Below are 21,824 nucleotides of genomic sequence, written 5' to 3' on the forward strand. Positions count from 1 at the left end.
GAAGAGGCCCCTCCAAAAGCTAATTGCACTGAGCATCTCATCTAAGTGTTTAGTCGTGAACAAAACCAGGGTGTCAGCTTCAGTAAAATGGCTGGGCAGCTTGTTCCACACTCCCACCACCCTCTGTGTAAGGAAGTGCATCCGGTTCTCTTTAATTTATTTGTATTTTTACCTGGTCCTCTGCAGTGCAATGCAGTGGAGTGTTAATGTACTGGAGTGTCCAGTCAGTGTGTCTGTATTAACCCCTCTCTCTCTCTCAGTGCAGTGTTAATGTACTGGAGTGTCCAGTCAGTGTGTCTGTATTAACCCCTCTCTCTCTCAGTGCAGTGTTAATGTACTGGAGTGTCCAGTCAGTGTGTGTGTATTAACCCCTCTCTCTCAGTACAGTGTTAATGTACTGGAGTGTCCAGTCAGTGTGTCTGTATTAACCCCTCTCTCTCAGTGCAGTGTTAATGTACTGGAGTGTCCAGTCAGTGTGTCTGTATTAACCCCTCTCTCTCAGTGCAGTGTTAATGTACTGTAGTGTCCAGTCAGTGTGTCTGTATTAACCCCTCTCTCTCAGTGCAGTGTTAATGTACTGGAGTGTCCAGTCAGTGTGTCTGTATTAACCCCTCTCTCTCAGTGCAGTGTTAATGTACTGGAGTGTCCAGTCAGTGTGTCTGTATTACCCCCTCTCTCTCAGTACAGTTTTAATGTACTGGAGTGTCCAGTCAGTGTGTCTGTATTAACCCCTCTCTCTCTCAGTGCAGTGTTCATGTACTGTAGTGTCCAGTCAGTGTGTGTGTATTAACCCCTCTCTCTCTCAGTGCAGTGTTAATGTACTGGAGTGTCCAGTCAGTGTGTGTGTATTAACCCCTCTCTCTCAGTGCAGTGTTAATATACTGGAGTGTCCAGTCAGTGTGTCTGTATTAACCCCTCTCTCTCAGTGCAGTGTTAATGTACTGGAGTGTCCAGTCAGTGTGTCTGTATTAACCCCTCTCTCTCTCAGTGCAGTGTTAATGTACTGGAGTGTCCAGTCAGTGTGTCTGTATTAACCCCTCTCTCTCAGTGCAGTGTTAATGTACTGTAGTGTCCAGTCAGTGTGTCTGTATTAACCCCTCTCTCTCAGTGCAGTGTTAATGTACTGGAGTGTCCAGTGTGTCTGTATTAACCCCTCTCTCTCTCAGTGCAGTGTTAATGTACTGGAGTGTCCAGTCAATGTGTCTGTATTAACCCCTCTCTCTCTCTCAGTGCAGTGTTAATGTACTGGAGTGTCCAGTCAGTGTGTCTGTATTAACCCCTCTCTCTCTCAGTGCAGTGTTAATGTACTGGAGTGTCCAGTCAGTGTGTCTGTATTAACCCCTCTCTCTCTCAGTGCAGTGTTAATGTACTGGAGTGTCCAGTCAGTGTGTCTGTATTAACCTCTCTCTCTCTCAGTGCAGTGTTAATGTACTGGAGTGTCCAGTCAATGTGTCTGTATTAACCCCTCTCTCTCTCTCAGTGCAGTGTTAATGTACTGGAGTGTCCAGTCAGTGTGTCTGTATTAACCCCTCTCTCTCTCAGTGCAGTGTTAATGTACTGGAGTGTCCAGTCAGTGTGTCTGTATTAACCTCTCTCTCTCTCAGTGCAGTGTTAATGTACTGGAGTGTCCAGTCAATGTGTCTGTATTAACCCCTCTCTCTCTCAGTGCAGTGTTAATGTACTGGAGTGTCCAGTCAGTGTGTCTGTATTAACCCCTCTCTCTCTCTCAGTGCAGTGTTAATGTACTGGAGTGTCCAGTCAGTGTGTCTGTATTAACCCCTCTCTCTCAGTGCAGTGTTAATGTACTGGAGTGTCCAGTCAGTGTGTCTGTATTAACCCCTCTCTCTCAGTGCAGTGTTAATGTACTGGAGTGTCCAGTCAGTGTGTCTGTATGAACCCCTCTCTCTCAGTGCAGTGTTAATGTACTGGAGTGTCCAGTCAGTGTGTGTGTATTAACCCCTCTCTCTCAGTGCAGTGTTAATGTACTGGAGTGTCCAGTCAGTGTGTCTGTATTAACCCCTCTCTCTCAGTGCAGTGTTAATGTACTGGAGTGTCCAGTCAGTGTGTCTGTATTAACCCCTCTCTCTCTCAGTGCAGTGTTAATGTACTGGAGTGTCCAGTCAGTGTGTCTGTATTAACCCCTCTCTCTCAGTGCAGTGTTAATGTACTGTAGTGTCCAGTCAGTGTGTCTGTATTAACCCCTCTCTCTCAGTGCAGTGTTAATGTACTGGAGTGTCCAGTGTGTCTGTATTAACCCCTCTCTCTCTCAGTGCAGTGTTAATGTACTGGAGTGTCCAGTCAATGTGTCTGTATTAACCCCTCTCTCTCTCTCAGTGCAGTGTTAATGTACTGGAGTGTCCAGTCAGTGTGTCTGTATTAACCCCTCTCTCTCTCAGTGCAGTGTTAATGTACTGGAGTGTCCAGTCAGTGTGTCTGTATTAACCCCTCTCTCTCTCAGTGCAGTGTTAATGTACTGGAGTGTCCAGTCAGTGTGTCTGTATTAACCTCTCTCTCTCTCAGTGCAGTGTTAATGTACTGGAGTGTCCAGTCAATGTGTCTGTATTAACCCCTCTCTCTCTCTCAGTGCAGTGTTAATGTACTGGAGTGTCCAGTCAGTGTGTCTGTATTAACCCCTCTCTCTCTCTCAGTGCAGTGTTAATGTACTGGAGTGTCCAGTCAGTGTGTCTGTATTAACCCCTCTCTCTCAGTGCAGTGTTAATGTACTGGAGTGTCCAGTCAGTGTGTCTGTATTAACCCCTCTCTCTCTCTCAGTGCAGTGTTAATGTACTGGAGTGTCCAGTCAGTGTGTCTGTATTAACCCCTCTCTCTCTCAGTGCAGTGTTAATGTACTGGAGTGTCCAGTCAGTGTGTCTGTATTAACCCCTCTCTCTCTCAGTGCAGTGTTAATGTACTGGAGTGTCCAGTCAGTGTGTCTGTATTAACCCCTCTCTCTCTCAGTGCAGTGTTAATGTACTGGAGTGTCCAGTCAGTGTGTCTGTATTAACCTCTCTCTCTCTCAGTGCAGTGTTAATGTACTGGAGTGTCCAGTCAATGTGTCTGTATTAACCCCTCTCTCTCAGTGCAGTGTTAATGTACTGGAGTGTCCAGTCAGTGTGTCTGTATTAACCCCTCTCTCTCTCTCAGTGCAGTGTTAATGTACTGGAGTGTCCAGTCAGTGTGTCTGTATTAACCCCTCTCTCTCAGTGCAGTGTTAATGTACTGGAGTGTCCAGTCAGTGTGTCTGTATTAACCCCTCTCTCTCTCTCAGTGCAGTGTTAATGTACTGGAGTGTCCAGTCAGTGTGTCTGTATTAACCCCTCTCTCTCTCAGTGCAGTGTTAATGTACTGGAGTGTCCAGTCAGTGTGTCTGTATTAACCCCTCTCTCTCAGTGCAGTGTTAATGTACTGGAGTGTCCAGTCAGTGTGTCTGTATTAACCCCTCTCTCTCTCTCAGTGCAGTGTTAATGTACTGGAGTGTCCAGTCAGTGTGTCTGTATTAACCCCTCTCTCTCTCAGTGCAGTGTTAATGTACTGGAGTGTCCAGTCAGTGTGTCTATATTAACCCCTCTCTCTCTCTCAGTGCAGTGTTAATGTACTGGAGTGTCCAGTCAGTGTGTGTGTATTAACCCCTCTCTCTCTCAGTGCAGTGTTAATGTACTGGAGTGTCCAGTCAGTGTGTGTGTATTAACCCCTCTCTCTCTCAGTGCAGTGTTAATGTACTGGAGTGTCCAGTCAGTGTGTCTGTATTAACCCCTCTCTCTCAGTGCAGTGTTAATGTACTGGAGTGTCCAGTCAGTGTGTCTGTATTAACCCCTCTCTCTCTCAGTGCAGTGTTAATGTACTGGAGTGTCCAGTCAGTGTGTATGTATTAACCCCTCTCTCTCAGTGCAGTGTTAATGTACTGGAGTGTCCAGTCAGTGTGTCTGTATTAACCCCTCTCTCTCAGTGCAGTGTTAATGTACTGGAGTGTCCAGTCAGTGTGTCTGTATTAACCCCTCTCTCTCAGTGCAGTGTTAATGTACTGGAGTGTCCAGTCAGTGTGTCTGTATTAACCCCCCTCTCTCTCAGTGTAGTGTTAATGTACTGGAGTGTCCAGTCAGTGTGTCTGTATTAACCCCTCTCTCTCTCAGTGCAGTGATAGTATTATCTAAAAGAGGTGCCTCCTCTCTTGATGTCAAGCCAGGGTATTGGTTTCAACCACATGGCGGGGGCAATTTGTTCCATACCCTCCCTGCCTTTCCTGTTTCTGTTAAACTGCCGAGAGCTTTCCGTTACGACAGGTGAACCGCTGAAGAAGAACAGAGCCCGACAGCAGAGGCCCGCCCGAGACCTCGCCCAGCGAGCGGCAGAGCTGCAGGGGCCAGGCTTCCCCGCGAGGGGCAGGGGAGGAAGTGGGGTCACCAGAGAGAGTGAGCGCGGCGCCCCAGCACGCCGGAGTCGGGGCGATCCAGGGCCACAGAGGCCCTGCAGGCCAGAGCGACTAGCCCTCTTCAGTCTAGACCAGAAGAGACTTGCGTGTGTGCGCGCGCGTGTGTGTGTGCGTAAGTGCGTAATTTAGCATGACTGTGTGCATGTGTGCCTGTGTGTGTCTGTGTGTGTGTTTACACATATGAGCATGAGTGCACGAGAATGTGTGTGTGCATGTGTGCGTGTGTGTTTAAGCATATGACCCTGTGTGCATGAGTATGTGTGTGTGCATGTGTGTGTGTGTTTAAGCGTATGACCCTGTGTGCACGAATATGTGTGTGCATGTGTGCCTCTGTGTGTATGTGTGTGTACCTGTGTGTGTGTGCATGTGTGCGTGTGTGTACATGTAGAGCATGTGTACACGAGTGTGTGTGTGCATGTGTGCATGGGTGTACACGTATGAGCATGTGTGCATGAGAGTGTGTGTGTGCATGTGTGCATGTGTGTACATGTATGAGCAAGTGTGCAAGAGTGTGTGTGTGTGCGCATGTGTGCGTGTGTGTACATGTATGAGCATGTGTGCATGCAGGGGTGTGCCACACTGTCCCAATCAGGGGTCAGGGGTGTGCCACACTGTCCCAGTCAGGGGTCAGGGGTGTGCTGCCCTGTCCCAGTCAGGGGTCAGGGGTGTGCCACACTGTCCCAGTCAGGGGTCAGGGGTGTGCTGCCCTGTGCCAGTCAGGGGTCAGGGGTGTGCCACACTGCGTCGCTCCTCCTGGCCCCCGGTGCGAATACAGGCAGGACACTGACACAGGCAACGCAGACAGGACTAAAAATACTAATACATCAGACCGTGCAGACTAAGCTCGGATCAGATCACTTTATTGGCCCTGTACAATCTCTTGTATTAGGAATGTGTCTTTCACAGACCCCAACCTGCTCTCCATGAGACACACAGACAGGGAGAGAAGCTGGGGGTCAGAGCGCAGGGTCAGCCATTGTACAGCACCCCTGGAGCAGCTGGGGTGAAGGGCCCTGCTCAGGGGCCCAACGGAGTAGGATTCCTCTGCCGGCCACAGGATTTGAACCTGCAGCCTTCCAGCCACAGGCTCAAGCACAGATACTTAGCAACAGAGCCACCACTCCGCCCCTAAGACAGTGTCCACCGGAACAGAGGCACACCGAGTGTACACAGGATACATACAGTACATAGTGCAATTCAACTGTTACATCACACGATATACACTAAACACTGGGGACGTTCAAACCCTGTTTCTGGAATCAGAGTGGGTGCAAGTAGGTACCAGGGTGTTGAGGAGCCTGACAGCCTGCGGGAAGAAGCTGGGACAGAGTCTGGTGGAGCTGGCCCCTACACTGCGATATCTCATTAGAAAATATTTAATAAGAATTCCTGACACTTATCGAGCGCTCTTCTGGACTCTCCACTCAGAGCTCTTCACAGGTCAGGGGGATCCCCTCCACCCCCACCAGTGTGTCCCCCCACCTGGATGAAGCTCTAGTCTGCTCACACACAGCAGCTCTCAGTGGGGAGGAGAGCAGAGTGATGAAGCCAGTTCAGAGAGGGGGGTTATTAGGAGGCCATGATGGGTAAAGACCAGGGGGAAATTGGGCCAGGACACCGGGGTGACACCCTAGAATTGTCCTGTGGTTGAGGACCTGTGGAGTGTCACAGATATATGGCCTGAGACATCGAACTGGGCTGTACTGTACTGGACTGTGTTTTTACCCTGATCTCACTGGGCTTTACTGCACTGTACTGTGTTTTTACCCTGATCTCACTGGGCTTTACTGCACTGTACTGTGTTTTTACCCTGATCTCAATGGGCTTTACTGCACTGTACTGTGTTTTTACCCTGATCTCACTGGGGTTTACTGCACTGCCCTGTGTTTTTACCCTGATCTCACTGGGCTTTACTGCACTGTACTGTGTTTTTACCCTGATCTCACTGGGCTTTACTGCACTGGACTGTGTTTTTACCCTGATCTCACTGGGCTTTACTGTACTGCGCTGTGCTTTTACCCTGATCTCACTGGGCTTTACTGCGCTGTACTGTGTTTTTACAATGCAGAGTCACTCCAGTATATATACAGCACAGGGAGTGACTCTGCTTGCCCGGACCCTGCCTGTGACCAGGATCGAACCCTGGCAGGCCCAGAGGACGAGCGCACTAGTCATGCTGTGGCTGAGTGAGAATTTACAACCCGTGCAGATCCCCCAGCGGGCCCTGTGGTGATGCTCGGAGATCGGGGCCGAGAGAATATCGCTTTTCACAAGACATGGGAGCGATTGTGCCTCTTGGCTTTAATCTGGGGAGCCTGTAGGCGGAAGGCTCTTGTGCGTGGGGAGAAATTGCACCCTGATTGCGTTTCGAAAGGGTCATTTCCTTCCCTGGAGCGATGAAGTCAGTCCGACCTTTGACCCCTCAGTCCCTGTTGACAGCAATCTGTGTGACTGAAGGGGAAGCAAACTCATGGGAGCAGGGTGCTCAGACTTTACTGTGTTTTTACCCTGATCTCACTGGGCTTTACTGCGCTGTAAAGCCCAGTGATCTTTTTACCCTGATTTTACCCTGATCTCACTGGGCTTTACTGCACTGGACTGTGTTTTTACCCTGATCTCACTGGGCTTTACTGCACTGCCCTGTGTTTTTACCCTGATCTCACTGGGCTTTACTGCACTGGACTGTGTTTTTACCCTGATCTCACTGGGCTTTACTGCACTGTATTGTGTTTTTACCCTGATCTCACTGGGATTTACTGCACTGGACTGTGTTTTTACCCTGATCTCACTGGGCTTTACTGCACTGGACTGTGTTTTTACACTGATCTCACTGGGCTTTACTGCACTGGACTGTGTTTTTACCCTGATCTCACTGGGCTTTACTGCGCTGTACTGTGTTTTTACCCCGATCTCACTGGGCTTTACTGTGCTGTACTGTGTTTTTACCCCAATCTCACTGGGCTATACTGCGCTGTACTGTGTTTTTACCCTGATCTCACTGGGCTTTACTGCGCTAGACTGTGTTTTTACCCTGATCTCACTGGGCTTTACTGCGCTGGACTGTGTTTTTACCCTGATCTCACTGGGCTTTACTGCACTGGACTGTGTTTTTACCCTGATCTCACTGGGCTTTACTGCGCTGTACTGTGTTTTTACCCCGATCTCACTGGGCTTTACTGTGCTGTACTGTGTTTTTACCCCAATCTCACTGGGCTATACTGCGCTGTACTGTGTTTTTACCCTGATCTCACTGGGCTTTACTGCGCTAGACTGTGTTTTTACCCTGATCTCACTGGGCTTTACTGCGCTGGACTGTGTTTTTACCCTGATCTCACTGGGCTTTATTACAGGGTAGCAGCCGAACGCTTTAGAACAGAGTGCTCATGGTACAGCCCCAGTGGGGAGCGGTGAGCCCCAGTGCTGGCCAGACACAGAGAGGGGGGAGTGGGGGAAGGAGAGGCCGAGGGCAGTGGGAGAGGGAGAGGGAGAGGGACAGGGACAGGGACAGAGGGACAGAGGGACAGCGGCTGGTGTGCCAGTGTGGTCCAGCGCCGGGGGGAGAAGAGTCCAGCTCCAGGGACCGGAAATCAACTGAATCAGCTTACTGTCCACCCAGTTTGTGAGTTTGCCTTATTGGAGACGGGCGAAGATATTCAGGTCCTGCTGCGGTCTGGAGCCTCTGGCTAACCTTCAAGCCCTGTCGCAAGAGTCACAGGACCAGCCGTTCCGAAATCATCCTCATCTCGGGACGTCCCACTGCCCTCCGCAGTCCAACCACAGCATTGCGCCACAGCAGAGAGGAGCCCAGGGGCCCTGACAACACCCATCCTGCCAGGAGCAGAGGACAGGAGGCACAGGGTGAGAGAGGAGATCACAGAGACTCCCTCAGTAATACACACACACAACAGGACAGGAGACACAGTGAGAGAGAGGAGATCACAGAGACTCCCTTAGTAATACACACACACAACAGGACAGGAGACACAGGGCGAGAGAGATCACAGAGACTCCCTCAGTAATACACACACACAACAGGACAGGAGACACAGTGAGAGAGATGAGATCACAGAGACTCCCTTAGTAATACACACACACAACAGGACTGGAGACACAGTGAGAGGGAGAGGAGATCACAGAGACTCCCTCAGTAATAAACACACACAACAGGACAGGAGACACAGTGAGAGAGAGGAGATCACAGAGAATCCCTCAGTAATAAACACACAACAGGACAGGAGACACAGGGAGAGGTGGGCTATACAGAGTACAGTATTGCACACATCTATTTGCCTGAGTTTAGACACGGCTTGTACTGTTGTTATCCCTGATGTCTTGCAATCGGAATGAGATGCCAGGTTTAGTTCTCTTTTTTGTTGTGATAAACAAATGTTAAAAACAGGATGATGGAGAAATATTGAGTAAATAGCAGAAGACACAGAACTACAGTGCCAACTTCTCAGATTGACACACACACCACACACACACCAACCACACACACAGACACACACCACTAAAACACAGCACCCACACAGACACAAAACACAGACACACATCACAGACACATACACCACACATAGAAACTCACTCACACACTGACACATCAAGACATACACACCACTCACACACACACTCACACAGACACACGCACCACTCACACACACACACACATCAAGACACACACACCACTCACACACACACAGAAACTCACTTACACAGACACACACCACTCTACATAGTCAGAGAAGTGCACACACACTCAGACACACATCCACTGATTACCCTGGGCATGTGTGAGGAGCGGCCCTTGTGACTTGCTTGATGTGGTCAGTGTCAGTGACATGACAAGGAAGCTGTTGATGTCGGTGATCTTAAAGCCCAACTGTGTCTCTCTCTTCTTCAGACTTTGACATCATCACGATCCCACGAGGCATCAATAAAGCAGCTTTTATGTTTCATTCTCCATTCTTCTATTATAAAGTCCAATACTGTCCCGTCAGTCGGTGTGTCTGTATTAACCCCTCTCTCTCAGTGCAGTGTTAATGTACTGTAGTGTCCAGTCAGTGTGTCTGTATTAACCCCCCTCTCTCTCTCAGTGCAGTGTTAATGTACTGGAGTGTCCAGTCAGTGTGTCTGTATTAACCCCTCTCTCTCAGTGCAGTGTTAATGTACTGTAGTGTCCAGTCAGTGTGTCTGTATTAACCCCCCTCTCTCTCTCAGTGCAGTGTTAATGTACTGGAGTGTCCAGTCAGTGTGTCTGTATTAACCCCTCTCTCTCAGTGCAGTGTTAATGTACTGGAGTGTCCAGTCAGTGTGTCTGTATGAACCCCTCTCTCTCTCAGTGCAGTGTTAATGTACTGGAGTGTCCAGTCAGTGTGTCTGTATTAACCTCTCTCTCTCAGTGCAGTGTTAATGTTCCGGAGAGTCTGGTCAGTCAGTGTGTCTGTATTTATCTTCACTCTCTCTCTTCCATTAGTGTCTCTCCAGGGTAATTCCATGCTAATGGTATTAAGTAATCCCTCCTGCTGAAAGGGAGGGCAGGGAGAGAGGGGGATGGGGAGAGAGGCTCTCTCTGCGTCCTCACGTCCCCGGCCTGCAGCTGTCGAACCCTGACGCGAGACAGCTCTCTGCAGCTGCGGTCCTGTCTGTGCCTCAGTACGGATCCGGGGGCGACGGAGAATTATTTCTGCACCCACAGGCATTTACTGGGGAGAAACGAAACCACACAGAGAGAGAAAAACAAACTCCAAATAAGCACAGAGATCAAAACACACACGAGAACTATGTGGAAAACAGCTGAAAGGGTGGATCCTGACCAAGAGCCTGATGATAATGGAACATGTTGGATCTCGAGGTTCAGAGTGTAAGAGAGCTGAGAGAAAAGCAGGCAGGGAGTAGGTTAGTTAGGGTTAGGAGATGACCAGTACTGTGGGTGTCAGCTGTTGCTATGGAGATGACCAGTACTGTGGGGGGTCAGCTGTTGCTATGGAGATGACCAGTACTGTGGGTGTCAGCTGTTGCTATGGAGATGACCAGTACTGTAGGGGGTCAGCTGTTGCTATGGAGATGACCAGTACTGTGGGTGTCAGCTGTTGCTATGGTGATGACCAGTACTGTTGGTGTCAGCTGTTGCTATGGAGATGATCAATACTGTAGGGGGTCAGCTGTTGCTATGGAGATTACCAGTACTGTGGGTGTCAGCTGTTGATATGGAGATGATCAGTACTGTAGGGGGTCAGTTGTTGCTATGGAGATGATCAGTACTGTGGGTGTCAGCTGTTGCTATGGAGATGACCAGTACTGTGGGTGTCAGCTGTTGCTATGGTGATGACCAGTACTGTCGGTGTCAGCTGTTGCTATGGTGATGACCAGTACTGTCGGTGTCAGCTGTTGCTATGGAGATGATCAATACTGTAGGGGGTCAGCTGTTGCTATGGAGATTACCAGTGCTGTGGGTGTCAGCTGTTGATATGGAGATGATCAGTACTGTAGGGGGTCAGTTGTTGCTATGGAGATGACCAGTACTGTGGGGGTTTAGTGTGTGGGGTCAGTTGTTGCTATGGAGATGACCAGTTCTGTGGGTGTCAGCTGTTGCTATGGAGATGACCAGTACTGTGGGGCGTCAGTTGTTGCTATGGAGATGACCAGTACTGTAGGTGTCAGTTGCTGCTATGGAGATGACCAGTACTGTGGGGCATCAGTTGTTGCTATGGAGATGACAAGTACTGTGGGGGGTCAGTTGTTGCTATGGAGATGACTGGTACTGTGGGGGGTGAGCTGTTGCTATGGAGATGACCAGTACGTTGTGGGGTCAGCTGTTGCTCTGACTAAGAGGAACCGCTGGTTCTGATCTGTGGTGTCTGTGCTCGGCCGACGAGTCTCTGGTGTGAAGCTACCAGCTGAGGGATTATGACTGATCACCTCTACGTCCTAGAAGTTCAGGCTAGACAGGAATGTGCTGGGTGATGTGGAGCCAGACGTGTCAGAGTGGGGGTGATGTGGAGCCAGACGTGTCAGAGTGGGGGTGATGTGGAGCCAGACGTGTCAGAGTGGGGGTGATGTGGAGCCAGACGTGTCAGAGTGGGGGTGATTTTGAGCCAGACGTGTCAGAGTGGGGGTGATGTGGAGCCAGACGTGTCAGAGTGGGGGTGATGTGGAGCCAGACATGTCAGAGTGGGGCTGATGTGGATCCAGACGTGTCAGAGTGGGGTGATGTGGAGCCAGACGTGTCAGAGTGGGCTGATGTGGATCCAGACGTGTCAGAGTGGGGCAATGTGGAGCCAGACGTGTCAGAGTGGGGGTGGTGTGGAGCCAGACGTGTCAGAGTGGGGCTGATGTGGAGCCAGACGTGTCAGAGTGGGGGTGATGTGGAGCCAGACGTGTCAGAGTGGGGCGATGTGGAGCCAGACGTGTCAGAGTGGGGGTGGTGTGGAGCCAGACGTGTCAGAGTGGGGGTGATGTGGAGCCAGACGTGTCAGAGTGGGCTGATGTGGATCCAGACGTGTCAGAGTGGGGCGATGTGGAGCCAGACGTGTCAGAGTGGGGCGATGTGGAGCCAGACGTGTCAGAGTGGGGGTGGTGTGGAGCCAGACGTGTCAGAGTGGGGCGATGTGGAGCCAGACGTGTCAGAGTGGGGGTGATGTGGAGCCAGACGTGTCAGAGTGGGGTGATGTGGAGCCAGACGTGTCAGAGTGGGCTGATGTGGATCCAGACGTGTCAGAGTGGGGCTGATGTGGAGCCAGACGTGTCAGTGTGGGGCTGATGTGGCCGCAGAGCCAGCCACGCGAGAAAGGTCAGCGATTGGCTGCTCAGCTTAGCTCCACCTCGTTTGAGGGGGAGAAACGATAGCCGTGCGTCTTGGGAGACCCCCCTTGATCCCTATATCCACTGCGCCACCTGAAACAGCTGTGTCACAGTACAGGCGGACGGACGCAATTCTAGCAGGGAGCTGGAACGAGCCGTTCTCGTGCCTGGGATGTGGCGCCCTCTGCTGGTCCGGCCCCGTCACTGCCGCCGCACCAGGCAGACCCAGAATTCCCGGCAGCAACAAGCCAGCAGGCCGCTCCAGAGGTCCAGGACTCGAGCCGAGAATCACATCCTCACGTCTTATTCATCCCAGAACACGTCAGGAAAAGACCTCGTGGACATTTCTCCGGCAGGATGTCTTTAAATAAGAATTAATTTGGCATGCGTTCTGATCCAGACAGACTGCTTTTTGACCCATCCATCTGCTATTTTGAACCACGATCCAACTCAGGGTCACGGGCCGCGGGAGTCTATCCCAGCCAGCAGCGGGGGCCCAAGGCAGGGTACCCCCCGGAAGGGACGCCAGTCCGTCGCAGTGTTTTCTGATTTGATTCGTGGCTTAGTTATATTTCACTGGGGTGAAAGCTTGCGGCTCGGGGGCGCAGCAGCAGCTGGGGTCTTGGGATTAACTGCAGCCTGACCGCCTGCTCCGGGCTGCTGCAGCTCCTCCGGATCGCCCCCCCCAGGCCGGAGAGACTCTGCCGGGCTCTTCCCTCCTCACCAGGAAATAAGACTCACACAGGCCTGGAGTTTGAAAGTGCTTTATTAACTCTAGACAGTGTGCGAGTGTCTCTGTCACTGCGGTCGCTCATACAGTATACACAGACAGCAGTCTTGCTCTGAGGGGAGACACTGTGTCTCCTGTCCTGGTATCTCTTCTCCTTCTTACTGTGCCTCCCGTCCTATCATCTCCTCTTCCTCTGACTGTCTCCTGTATTGTTGTGTCTCTTTATAACTGAGGGATTTTTCTATGATCTTCTCTCTCTCACTGTGTCTCCCGTCCTGTTATCTCCTCTCCTTCTTACTGTGTCTCCTGTCCTGTTATCTCCTCTCTCTCCCTCACTGTCCTGTTGTGTTTATTACTGAGGGACTCTCTGTGATCTCCTCTCTCTCACTGTGTCTCCTGTCCTGTTGTGTGTGTTTATGACTGAGGGATTCTCTGTGATCTCCTCTCTCTCACTGTGTCTCCTGTCCTGTTGTGTGTGTTTATTACTGAGGGACTCTCTGTGATCTCCTCTCTCTCACTGTGTCTCCTGTCCTGTTGTGTGTGTTTATGACTGAGGGATTCTCTGTGATCTCTTCTCTCTCACTGTGTCTCCTGTCCAGTTGTGTGTGTTTATTATTGAGAGATTCTCTGTGATCTCCTCTCTCTCAGTGTGTCTCCTGTCCTGTTATCTCCTCTCTCTTTCACTGTGTCTCCTGTCCTGTTGTGTGTGTTTATGACTGAGGCGTTCTCTGTGATCTCCTCTCTCTCTCACTGTGTCTCCTGTCCTGTTGTGTGTGTTTATTTCTGACAGATTCTGTCTTGAATTTTCTGGCTATAGACAGAGTATAGATACTCTCTGTAATGATCCTACTGATTTCAGTACTGATCAGTACCACTGTACTGATTTCTATTATTTAACTAGACTGCTCGATATGTACACACAGTACTGTACAGTTCACTGCACTGTCTCTGAGCTCGATCTACTGTACAGCCACCCTCTCCTCTACCCTCTACTCCCCTCCTGAGAAGCTGTACTCCGCCTTGTGGTGCATGATCAGCTTGTTATTGATGAAGTAGAAGCTGTCAGACCTTGTTGCAAAGGGGTGAGCGATCATCTCTTCAACTAGGGAAGAAAGAGAGAGGGGTTAATACAGACACACTGACTGGACACTCCAGTACATTAACACTGCACTGAGAGAGAGGGGTTAATACAGACACACTGACTGGACACTCCAGTACATTAACACTGCACTGAGAGAGAGAGGGGTTAATACAGACACACTGACTGGACACTACAGTACATTAACACTGCACTGAGAGAGAGGGGTTAATACAGACACACTGACTGGACACTCCAGTACATTAACACTGCACTGAGAGAGAGAGAGGGGTTAATACACACACACTGACTGGACACTCCAGTACATTAACACTGCACTGAGAGAGAGAGGGGTTAATACAGACACACTGACTGGACACTACAGTACATTAACACTGCACTGAGAGAGAGGGGTTAATACAGACACACTGACTGGACACTCCAGTACATTGACACTGCACTGAGAGAGAGGGGGGTTAATACAGACACACTGACTGGACACTACAGTACATTAACACTGCAGGAGAAGGAGATGGCATTAGTAGGGTGTGTTAGTACTTGTCTCGCTGTCCAGCTCTGGGAGCTCGTAGATGTGCTCGCAAGTGTTGCGGCTGTTGGGGATACAGAAGCCAATCTCAAAGTCAAAGCTCTTAAGCAGCCTGTCCCTGAAGTAGTGTCTCTCGATTAGACGGAACTTATTCAGGGCTTTATTGCCCACTGTGAACTCCACACTGAAACACAGCAAAGAACAGAAAATGTAGACTTCATTTTCAGCACATAGTCCACTCCTGTACAGACTCCCTAAACACACGGTGCTGTCCAGTAGAGACTCACACACAGACAGTCCTGTCCAGTAGAGACTCACACACAGACAGTCCTGTCCAGTATAGACTCATACACACAGTCCTGTAAAGTATGGACTCACAATCACACAGACCTGTCTATTATAGACTCATACACACAGTCCTGTCCAGTATCGACTCACAATCACACAGTAGTGTCCAGTATCGACTCACAATCACAGAAGTGTCCAGTGTAGACTCGCAATCACAGTCCTGTCCATTATAGACTCACACACGGTCCTGTCCCGTACAGACTCACACACACATTCCTGTCCAGTACAGACTCACACACAGACGTCCTGTCCGGTACAGTCTCACACACAGACAGTCCTGTCCAGAATAGACTCACAATCACACAGTCCTGTCCAGTAAAGTCTCACACACAATCCTGTCCAGTATAGTCTCACAATCACACAGTCGTGTCCAGTGTAGACTCACAATCACACAGTCTTGTCCAGTACAGTCTCACACACACATTCTTGTCCAGTATAGACTCACAATCACACAGTCCCATCCAGTACAGTCTCAACCACAGTCCTGTCCAGTATAGACTCACACACACATTCCTCTCCAGACTCACACACTGTCCTGTCCAATATAGACTCACAATCACACAGTCCTGTCCAGTATAGACTCACACACAGTTCTGTCCGGTACAGACTCACACACACATTCCTGTCCAGTAGAGACTCACACACACAGTCCTGTCCAGTAGAGACTTGCACACACAACGTCCTGTCCAGTAAAGACTCACACACAATTTCCTGTCCAGTAGAGACTCACACACAATTTCCTGTCCAGTATAGACTCACAATCACACAGTCCTGTCCAGTATAGACTTACACACACATTCCTGTCCAGTATAGACTCACACACAGTCCTGTCTGGTACAGACTCACACACACATTCCTGTCCAGTATGGACTCACAATCACACAGTCCTGTCCAGTACAGTCTCACACACACATTCCTGTCCAGTATAGACTCACAATCACACATACCTGTCCAGTATAGACTTACACACAATTTCCTGTCCAGTATAGACTCACAATCACACATTCCTGTCCAGTATAGACTCACACACAGTCCTGTCCGGTACAGATTCACACACAGATTCCTGTCCAGTATAGACTCACACACAGTCCTGTCCGGTACAGATTCACACACACATTCCTGTCCAGTATAGACTCACAATCACACGGTCCTGTCCAGTACAGTCTCACACACACATTCCTGTCCAGTACAGACTCACACACTCACTCACACACAGTCCTGTCCAGTACAGACTCACACACACAGTCTTGTCCCGTACAGACACACACAATCCTGTTTGGTCCATTAAGACTTACGTTGCTCCAATCTCTCTCAGCTGCAGGAATTCAGGGGTGAAGTGATACCGGATAAACCTGCCTGCATTAACTTCTCTCACATCCTGGATCTCTGTGGGAGAGAGACAGCGGGGCTCTGCTGTTAGACAGCCTTTCCAGCTCCAGTCACCCCCAGTCCAGACGGCCTGCCTCACCTGTGGGACAGTGTTTCCTGATCTCTAGTATCACCCCTCCGCTCTCCATGTCCCGGATCTTGAAGCGAGAGAAGACGATGTTGTAGATGTTGTCCTCTGGGGAGCACAGGTAGTCTGTAGGATGGACACACCCGTCAGCCACCCTGAGAGCAAACTGTTACGACCCTGCAGTGGGTGTCCCGATCTCTCCACGACCTGGACAGACTCTGGCGGCGTAGCAAGAGGAAAAACAAAACACCCCCACCCACACAAGGAACCAAGACGCCCACAGGCGTAACAACCCCCCATCTGAAGTAACTAAAGTCTAGGGGAAAATTCACGAGGTGTCACGATCGGGATCCCTCCTCTTAAGGGCGCTCTGATCCTTTTCGGATTTTAGTTCATTATGTGCACCTGCCCCCTGTTTTGTCCCTCCTTATTCAAGCCTGGCGCTCCCGCTATTCCTGGCTCAGCATTGGGAGATGGACGCCCGGAAGCCCACCTACCAGCGGGTCCAGGAGAGACCCCGACGGCATCGGCTTCACCCCGGCTTCCTGACCGTCTGGGTCCGGGGCTCGGAGCGCCAGGCCTCGTTAACCCCAGTTTGATTCCCCATCCCTGTTCCGGATCCCGTTCCGGATTTTAACCTCGTTTGTCTCGTCCTGGGTGGATCCCCCGGTTCCTGGACTCTGGCCTGCGCCCCAGAGTCCCCCTAGGACTGCTTGGGACTCGTTATCCTTCGCCACGCCCCCCCCCGAGCACTGGCTCACCGCCGTCACACCCCCCTGTCTGTCAACCCGTCCTGATCCCCTATGTCTCCTCCCTGATGTCCTTCTCCACTTACTTCCGGATTATACCGTCTGCATAGGGTCCTGAACAAGGCTTGGCAGGAACTCGGCTGTTGTCACCCCTCCCGAACTTTCATCACCAACTCTATTAACGACGTAGTGAGACCCAACATAACTTACGAGACCCATCTAAGGTCAACACCGTTTCTCTCAAGCTCCAAAATAAAACTGCAAACGGGAAGAGTGCAGACACACACACAAGAAAGTCAACAGACACTGTCTCCTGCTCTAGAGGATACATATTTATAGGATGTTTGTTTTCTTACCCGCAGTGCTGGCCGTCAGCCCCAGGACCATATTGGGGGTGATGGGCTCCCCAGGAAGCAGCTCTCTCACCTCCACCACGGGCTTCTGCCCTCCTCTCCTGAGCTCACACTCACCCAGGATCAGCCCATTCCACTCCTCCATCTCCCCCTCTCCCTCGTCCTCACTGTCCATCTCCCTCTCCCCCTCCATCTCTCCCTCTCCCTCGCTCTCTCCCTCCATCTCCCTCTCCTCCTCTCCCTCTCTGCCCCCCTCTATCTCTCCTTCTCCATCTCCCTCACTCTCTCCCTCCATTTCGCCCTCCTCCTCGCTGTCCCTCTCCCCCTCTCCTTCATTCTCCCTCTCCTTCTCTCTCTCTCCCCCCATCTTCCTCTCCCCCTCCATCTCCCTCTCCTCCTCGCTGTCCCTCTCCCCCTGTCCTTCATTCTCTCCCTCTCCCTCGCTCTCTCCCTCCTTGTCCCTCTCCTCCTCGCTCTCCATCTTCCTCTCTCCCTCCATCTTCCTCCTCCCCTCTCCCTCTTTAGCTCATCCTACAGTACGACCAGCCCCTGATCCTGTCGCCCTGCCCTCCTCCGCGGTGATGACGAGATCCCCCCGAGACCGCTGACAGCAGGCACCCGGACTCTGGCTGGCGCCCTGCGGCAGGGTGACTCTGAGACAGATGGGGAGGTGAGCACGGATTACACTGGATCTGACTGGGCTAATCCACTTAACCCTGGAAGGACAGGCAGGGTACGGGCAGCCAGAGGGGACACACTGCACCGGCTGTGCAGGACATGATGCTAACAGGCTGAACGAGCTCATCAGAGGAGCAAGTTCTGTCATTGGGTCTGGCCTGGACCCCCTGGAGGTAGTGGCTGAGAGGAGAATGGTGTCCAAACTAGAGGCCATCATGGACAACGTCTCCCATCCCCTCTATGACATGCTTGTAGAAATGAAGAGCACGTTCAGCAATAGACTGATCCATCCACAGTGCGACAGGGAGCGCTACAGGAGGTCATTCTTGTCTTCTGCCATAAGACTGTACAACGCATCCACCTTGCGTCTGGGCAGAGGCAACATTGACAGTGACCTGTTTCTGGACTAAACAGTAAACTCTCTGTTTACATCTGGCTTTCCCGTTTACAACTGTTTTTTGTGCAATATATGCCAGGGACTTGCGCAATATATTTTTATATTTATAGTGTGCAATACAACTTTTTGTGTACTGTTCTGTTTTTTGTATATTCTGTACTGTAACTCTTCTTAGTGCACTTGTCACTGACTGTACTGATTGTATTGTATTGTTGTATTGCTGTATCATTTCATTACACTGTGGCTGTGTTGTCTATGTTAAGCTGCTGTTGCACTGCAATTTCCCTCACGGGATCAATGAAGTATCTATCTAGGCCTCGTCCTGGGGTCTGTAGCAGCGATGGACCCCTCACAGAACACCCCTAAAATCCCTGCACAGCCCACTACGACCCTCCCAGCTGGGCTGATCCCCGCCCAATCGTTTCAGACTCGGGGTCCGCGAGACACAGACGGGTCTGTTCCCGACGTGGTGCTCTGGTCGCAGCAGTGTTGTTGTGCTGCATTCCCATAATCCTTAGAGGATCTGGATGAAGCCGTTTCTGGCCTAGCCACACACCCCCATCGCAGGACGGACGCAGGCAGGAAAAGGGGGAGACAGATGGGCAGAGAGACACGGGTGTTATTGGGAGATCTGCGCTGTGGAGGATGTGAAGTTTACAATAGCTGTTTCCCGGTGCAGCCACCAGAGGGCACTATTCGCCACCCCCCCCTCCTCTAAGGAACCTCTGTTTGGTTTTGAGCAGGTATGTCAACAGGAAGTGTGGCAGCACGATGACACTTTCTCGACCGCTGCTCTGAGTCAAAGAGAAAAAAAAAGGAAGCTGAGGGAGAGGAGGAGGAGGAGGAGGAAGACGGAGGCAGGAGAGCAGAGGAGTGGTGTGGCTCCAAACCACATCCTCCTTCGCTCGGACTGCGGGCCCCCGTTTCCACGTCAACTGCACCCAGGAACTGAGCCGGCGTTGGGATGACGACAGTGGTGCCGGCGGGGCAGGGCCTTCCCAGCATGCTCCGGTGCAGACAGGAAGCCGAATGTGCGATCAGCAGGAGGATGAAGAGGGACAGAGTGAGACAGGTAAGCGTCTGGGGCTGTGGGCCTCTTTTCTAACTCTGGGACTGTGTGCTGGTTGAGATTCCTGTCCTGTGTAGTTCGAGGGTCTGTAAGTCTGCCTGTCTGGGGTGTGGGGGGTTGACGTCAGTCCATCGGACTGAGGTTCTGTCAGACAGAAACAGAAATGGAATAGATTCAACTATCAACAAACCTAATATCTGTACAATAGCTTAATAGGATTCTCCTCTGAGTGCGTCAGTCCCTTCTCAGTATCAACCCCTCTCTCTCAGTGCAGTGTTAATGTACTGGAGTGTCCAGTCAGTGTGTCTGTATTAACCCCTCTCTCTCTCAGTGCAGTGTTAATGTACTGGAGTGTCCAGTCAGTGTGTCTGTATTAACCCCTCTCTCTCTCTCAGTGCAGTGTTAATGTAGTGTAGTGTCCAGTCAGTGTGTCTGTATTAACCCCTCTCTCTCAGTGCAGTGTTAATGTACTGGAGTGTCCAGTCAGTGTGTCTGTATTAACCCCTCTCTCTCTCAGTGCAGTGTTAATGTACTGGAGTGTCCAGTCAGTGTGTCTGTATTAACCCCTATCTCTCAGTGCAGTGTTAATGTACTGGAGTGTCCAGTCAGTGTGTGTGTATTAACCCCTCTCTCTCAGTGCAGTGTTAATGTACTGGAGTGTCCAGTCAGTGTGTCTGTATTAACCCCTCTCTCTCTCAGTGCTGTGTTAATGTACTATAGTGTCCAGTCAGTGTGTCTGTATTAACCCCTCTCTCTCAGTGCAGTGTTAATGTACTGGAGTGTCCAGTCAGTGTGTCTGTATTAAGCCCTCTCTCTCAGTGCAGTGTTAATGTACTGGAGTGTCCAGTCAGTGTGTCTGTATTAACCCCTCTCTCTCTCAGTGCTGTGTTAATGTACTATAGTGTCCAGTCAGTGTGTCTGTATTAACCCCTCTCTCTCAGTGCAGTGTTAATGTACTGGAGTGTCCAGTCAGTGTGTCTGTATTAACCCCTCTCTCTCTCAGTGCAGTGTTAATGTACTGGAGTGTCCAGTCAGTGTGTCTGTATTAACCCCTCTCTCTCTCAGTGCAGTGTTAATGTACTGGAGTGTCCAGTCAGTGTGTCTGTATTAACCCCTCTCTCTCTCAGTGCAGTGTTAATGTACTGGAGTGTCCAGTCAGTTGGTCAGTCAGTGTTTCTCTCTCCAGATGACCAGAGGGACGATGCTGACACTCTTTCTCTCCATGTCCCACCTCTCGGCGACCCTGCCCCCCTCTCCCTGTCAGCGGGACGTCTCGGGGTGCCCCGAGTCTACGACGGTGCAGAACAGCAGCCTCAGTCTCGACGCCCTCACGGTCACAGAGCGAGGCGCCCATGTGGCGCGCCCCCCCGCCAACACACCGGGGGTGCCCCCCTACCACAGCCCCCACCCCCCCACCCGCGCCTCCTGGGGGGGCAGCTCCTGCGGGGCAGGGTTCGGGTTCCGCGGGGTGCGCCTGACCTGCCTGGTGACCCTGTGGGCCCTGGGGGTCACGGCGGCCGTGTTCCTGGGGCTCACCGTCTTCCTCTGCGTGCGCCTGTCCGCTCAGCGGCGGGCGGGCCGGTGGCGGCTCCGCGGGCGGGGGCGCGGGGGCGGCCAGCCCCCCAGGAGGAGAGGGGACCCCGAGGAGCCCAGCCTGTGGCTGCAGCCCCGGGTCACGCCGGAGCAGATCGCCGAGTTCTGGTACAGCGCCGGGACGAGAGAGGGGTGCGGCCGGGACAGGGACTGAGCGAGGGGGGCGGGGGGTGACATGGGGGGCGGCGACGACCTTTCATGTAGGTTCCCTATGCCTTTGCACTGGGGGGTCAAAGGTCAAAGGTCAGCGAGGGGCGACTCTTTCAGAGTCGGAGATCCGGGGACACTGGCGCGAGGACTGGCGAACCCGGGACCTCGTTATCGATGAGGATAACGAACCGGTTGGCCGGGGGGTCTCCAGCTCCAGCACCCACCTGATTCCAACGACCAAAACTGCGCACCCCTTCTCTGTTAATATCCCCCGAAATCCGGAACTGACCCCCTGCACCCCAGCGATTCTCAACTGGGGGATGTGGGGGGCACGTCACAGGAGACTTTGGGTTTTGGGGGAGCAGCCCCAATCCAGAGACGCGACAGGGAGGAGGTCAGCAGAAGAAATGGGGGAAAACGGGGTCCCTGTTACCCCAGAACAATAAA

General features: G+C 51.5%; 2 protein-coding genes across 2 annotated transcripts; one reads left to right on the forward strand and one right to left on the reverse strand.

The window, feature by feature from the left end:
* Window positions 1-12,988: 12,988 nt before the first annotated feature.
* On the reverse strand, window positions 12,989-18,080 carry unc119c (unc-119 lipid binding chaperone c). The gene is made up of 5 exons (XM_088917138.1): window positions 17,494-18,080; window positions 16,401-16,514; window positions 16,228-16,318; window positions 14,596-14,768; window positions 12,989-14,061 (listed from the first exon to the last, which is right to left on the reverse strand). The coding sequence occupies exons 1-5, from the start codon at window positions 17,987-17,989 to the stop codon at window positions 13,949-13,951; spliced, it is 987 nt and encodes a 328-aa protein (XP_088773264.1). The 5' UTR covers window positions 17,990-18,080; the 3' UTR covers window positions 12,989-13,948.
* A 1,337-nt stretch (window positions 18,081-19,417) lies between these two features.
* On the forward strand, window positions 19,418-21,824 carry LOC148833971 (uncharacterized). The gene is made up of 2 exons (XM_088917757.1): window positions 19,418-19,637; window positions 20,821-21,824. Exons 1-2 carry the CDS (start codon window positions 19,530-19,532, stop codon window positions 21,379-21,381), a joined length of 669 nt encoding a protein of 222 aa, XP_088773883.1. The 5' UTR covers window positions 19,418-19,529; the 3' UTR covers window positions 21,382-21,824.

Source organism: Atractosteus spatula, chromosome 5, assembly GCF_055471065.1.
Source record: "Atractosteus spatula isolate fAtrSpa1 chromosome 5, fAtrSpa1.hap1, whole genome shotgun sequence".
NCBI lineage: Eukaryota > Metazoa > Chordata > Actinopteri > Semionotiformes > Lepisosteidae > Atractosteus > Atractosteus spatula.

What these genes read in the sequence shown, in the direction of transcription:
- LOC148833971 (XM_088917757.1), top strand. Translation starts at nt 19,530, where the DNA reads ATGACGACAGTGGTGCCGGCGGGGCAGGGCCTTCCCAGCATGCTCCGG. An exon ending in AGAGGGACAGAGTGAGACAG is followed by an intron (nt 19,638 to 20,820) that starts GTAAGCGTCTGG and finishes TTCTCTCTCCAG; the next exon opens with ATGACCAGAGGGACGATGCT.
- unc119c (XM_088917138.1), bottom strand. Translation starts at nt 17,989, where the DNA reads ATGGAGGGAGAGAGGAAGATGGAGAGCGAGGAGGAGAGGGACAAGGAG. An exon ending in CTGAGAGAGATTGGAGCAAC is followed by an intron (nt 14,769 to 16,227) that starts GTAAGTCTTAAT and finishes GCTGTGTTTCAG; the next exon opens with TGTGGAGTTCACAGTGGGCA. An exon ending in AGAGCTGGACAGCGAGACAA is followed by an intron (nt 14,062 to 14,595) that starts GTACTAACACAC and finishes TTTCTTCCCTAG; the next exon opens with TTGAAGAGATGATCGCTCAC.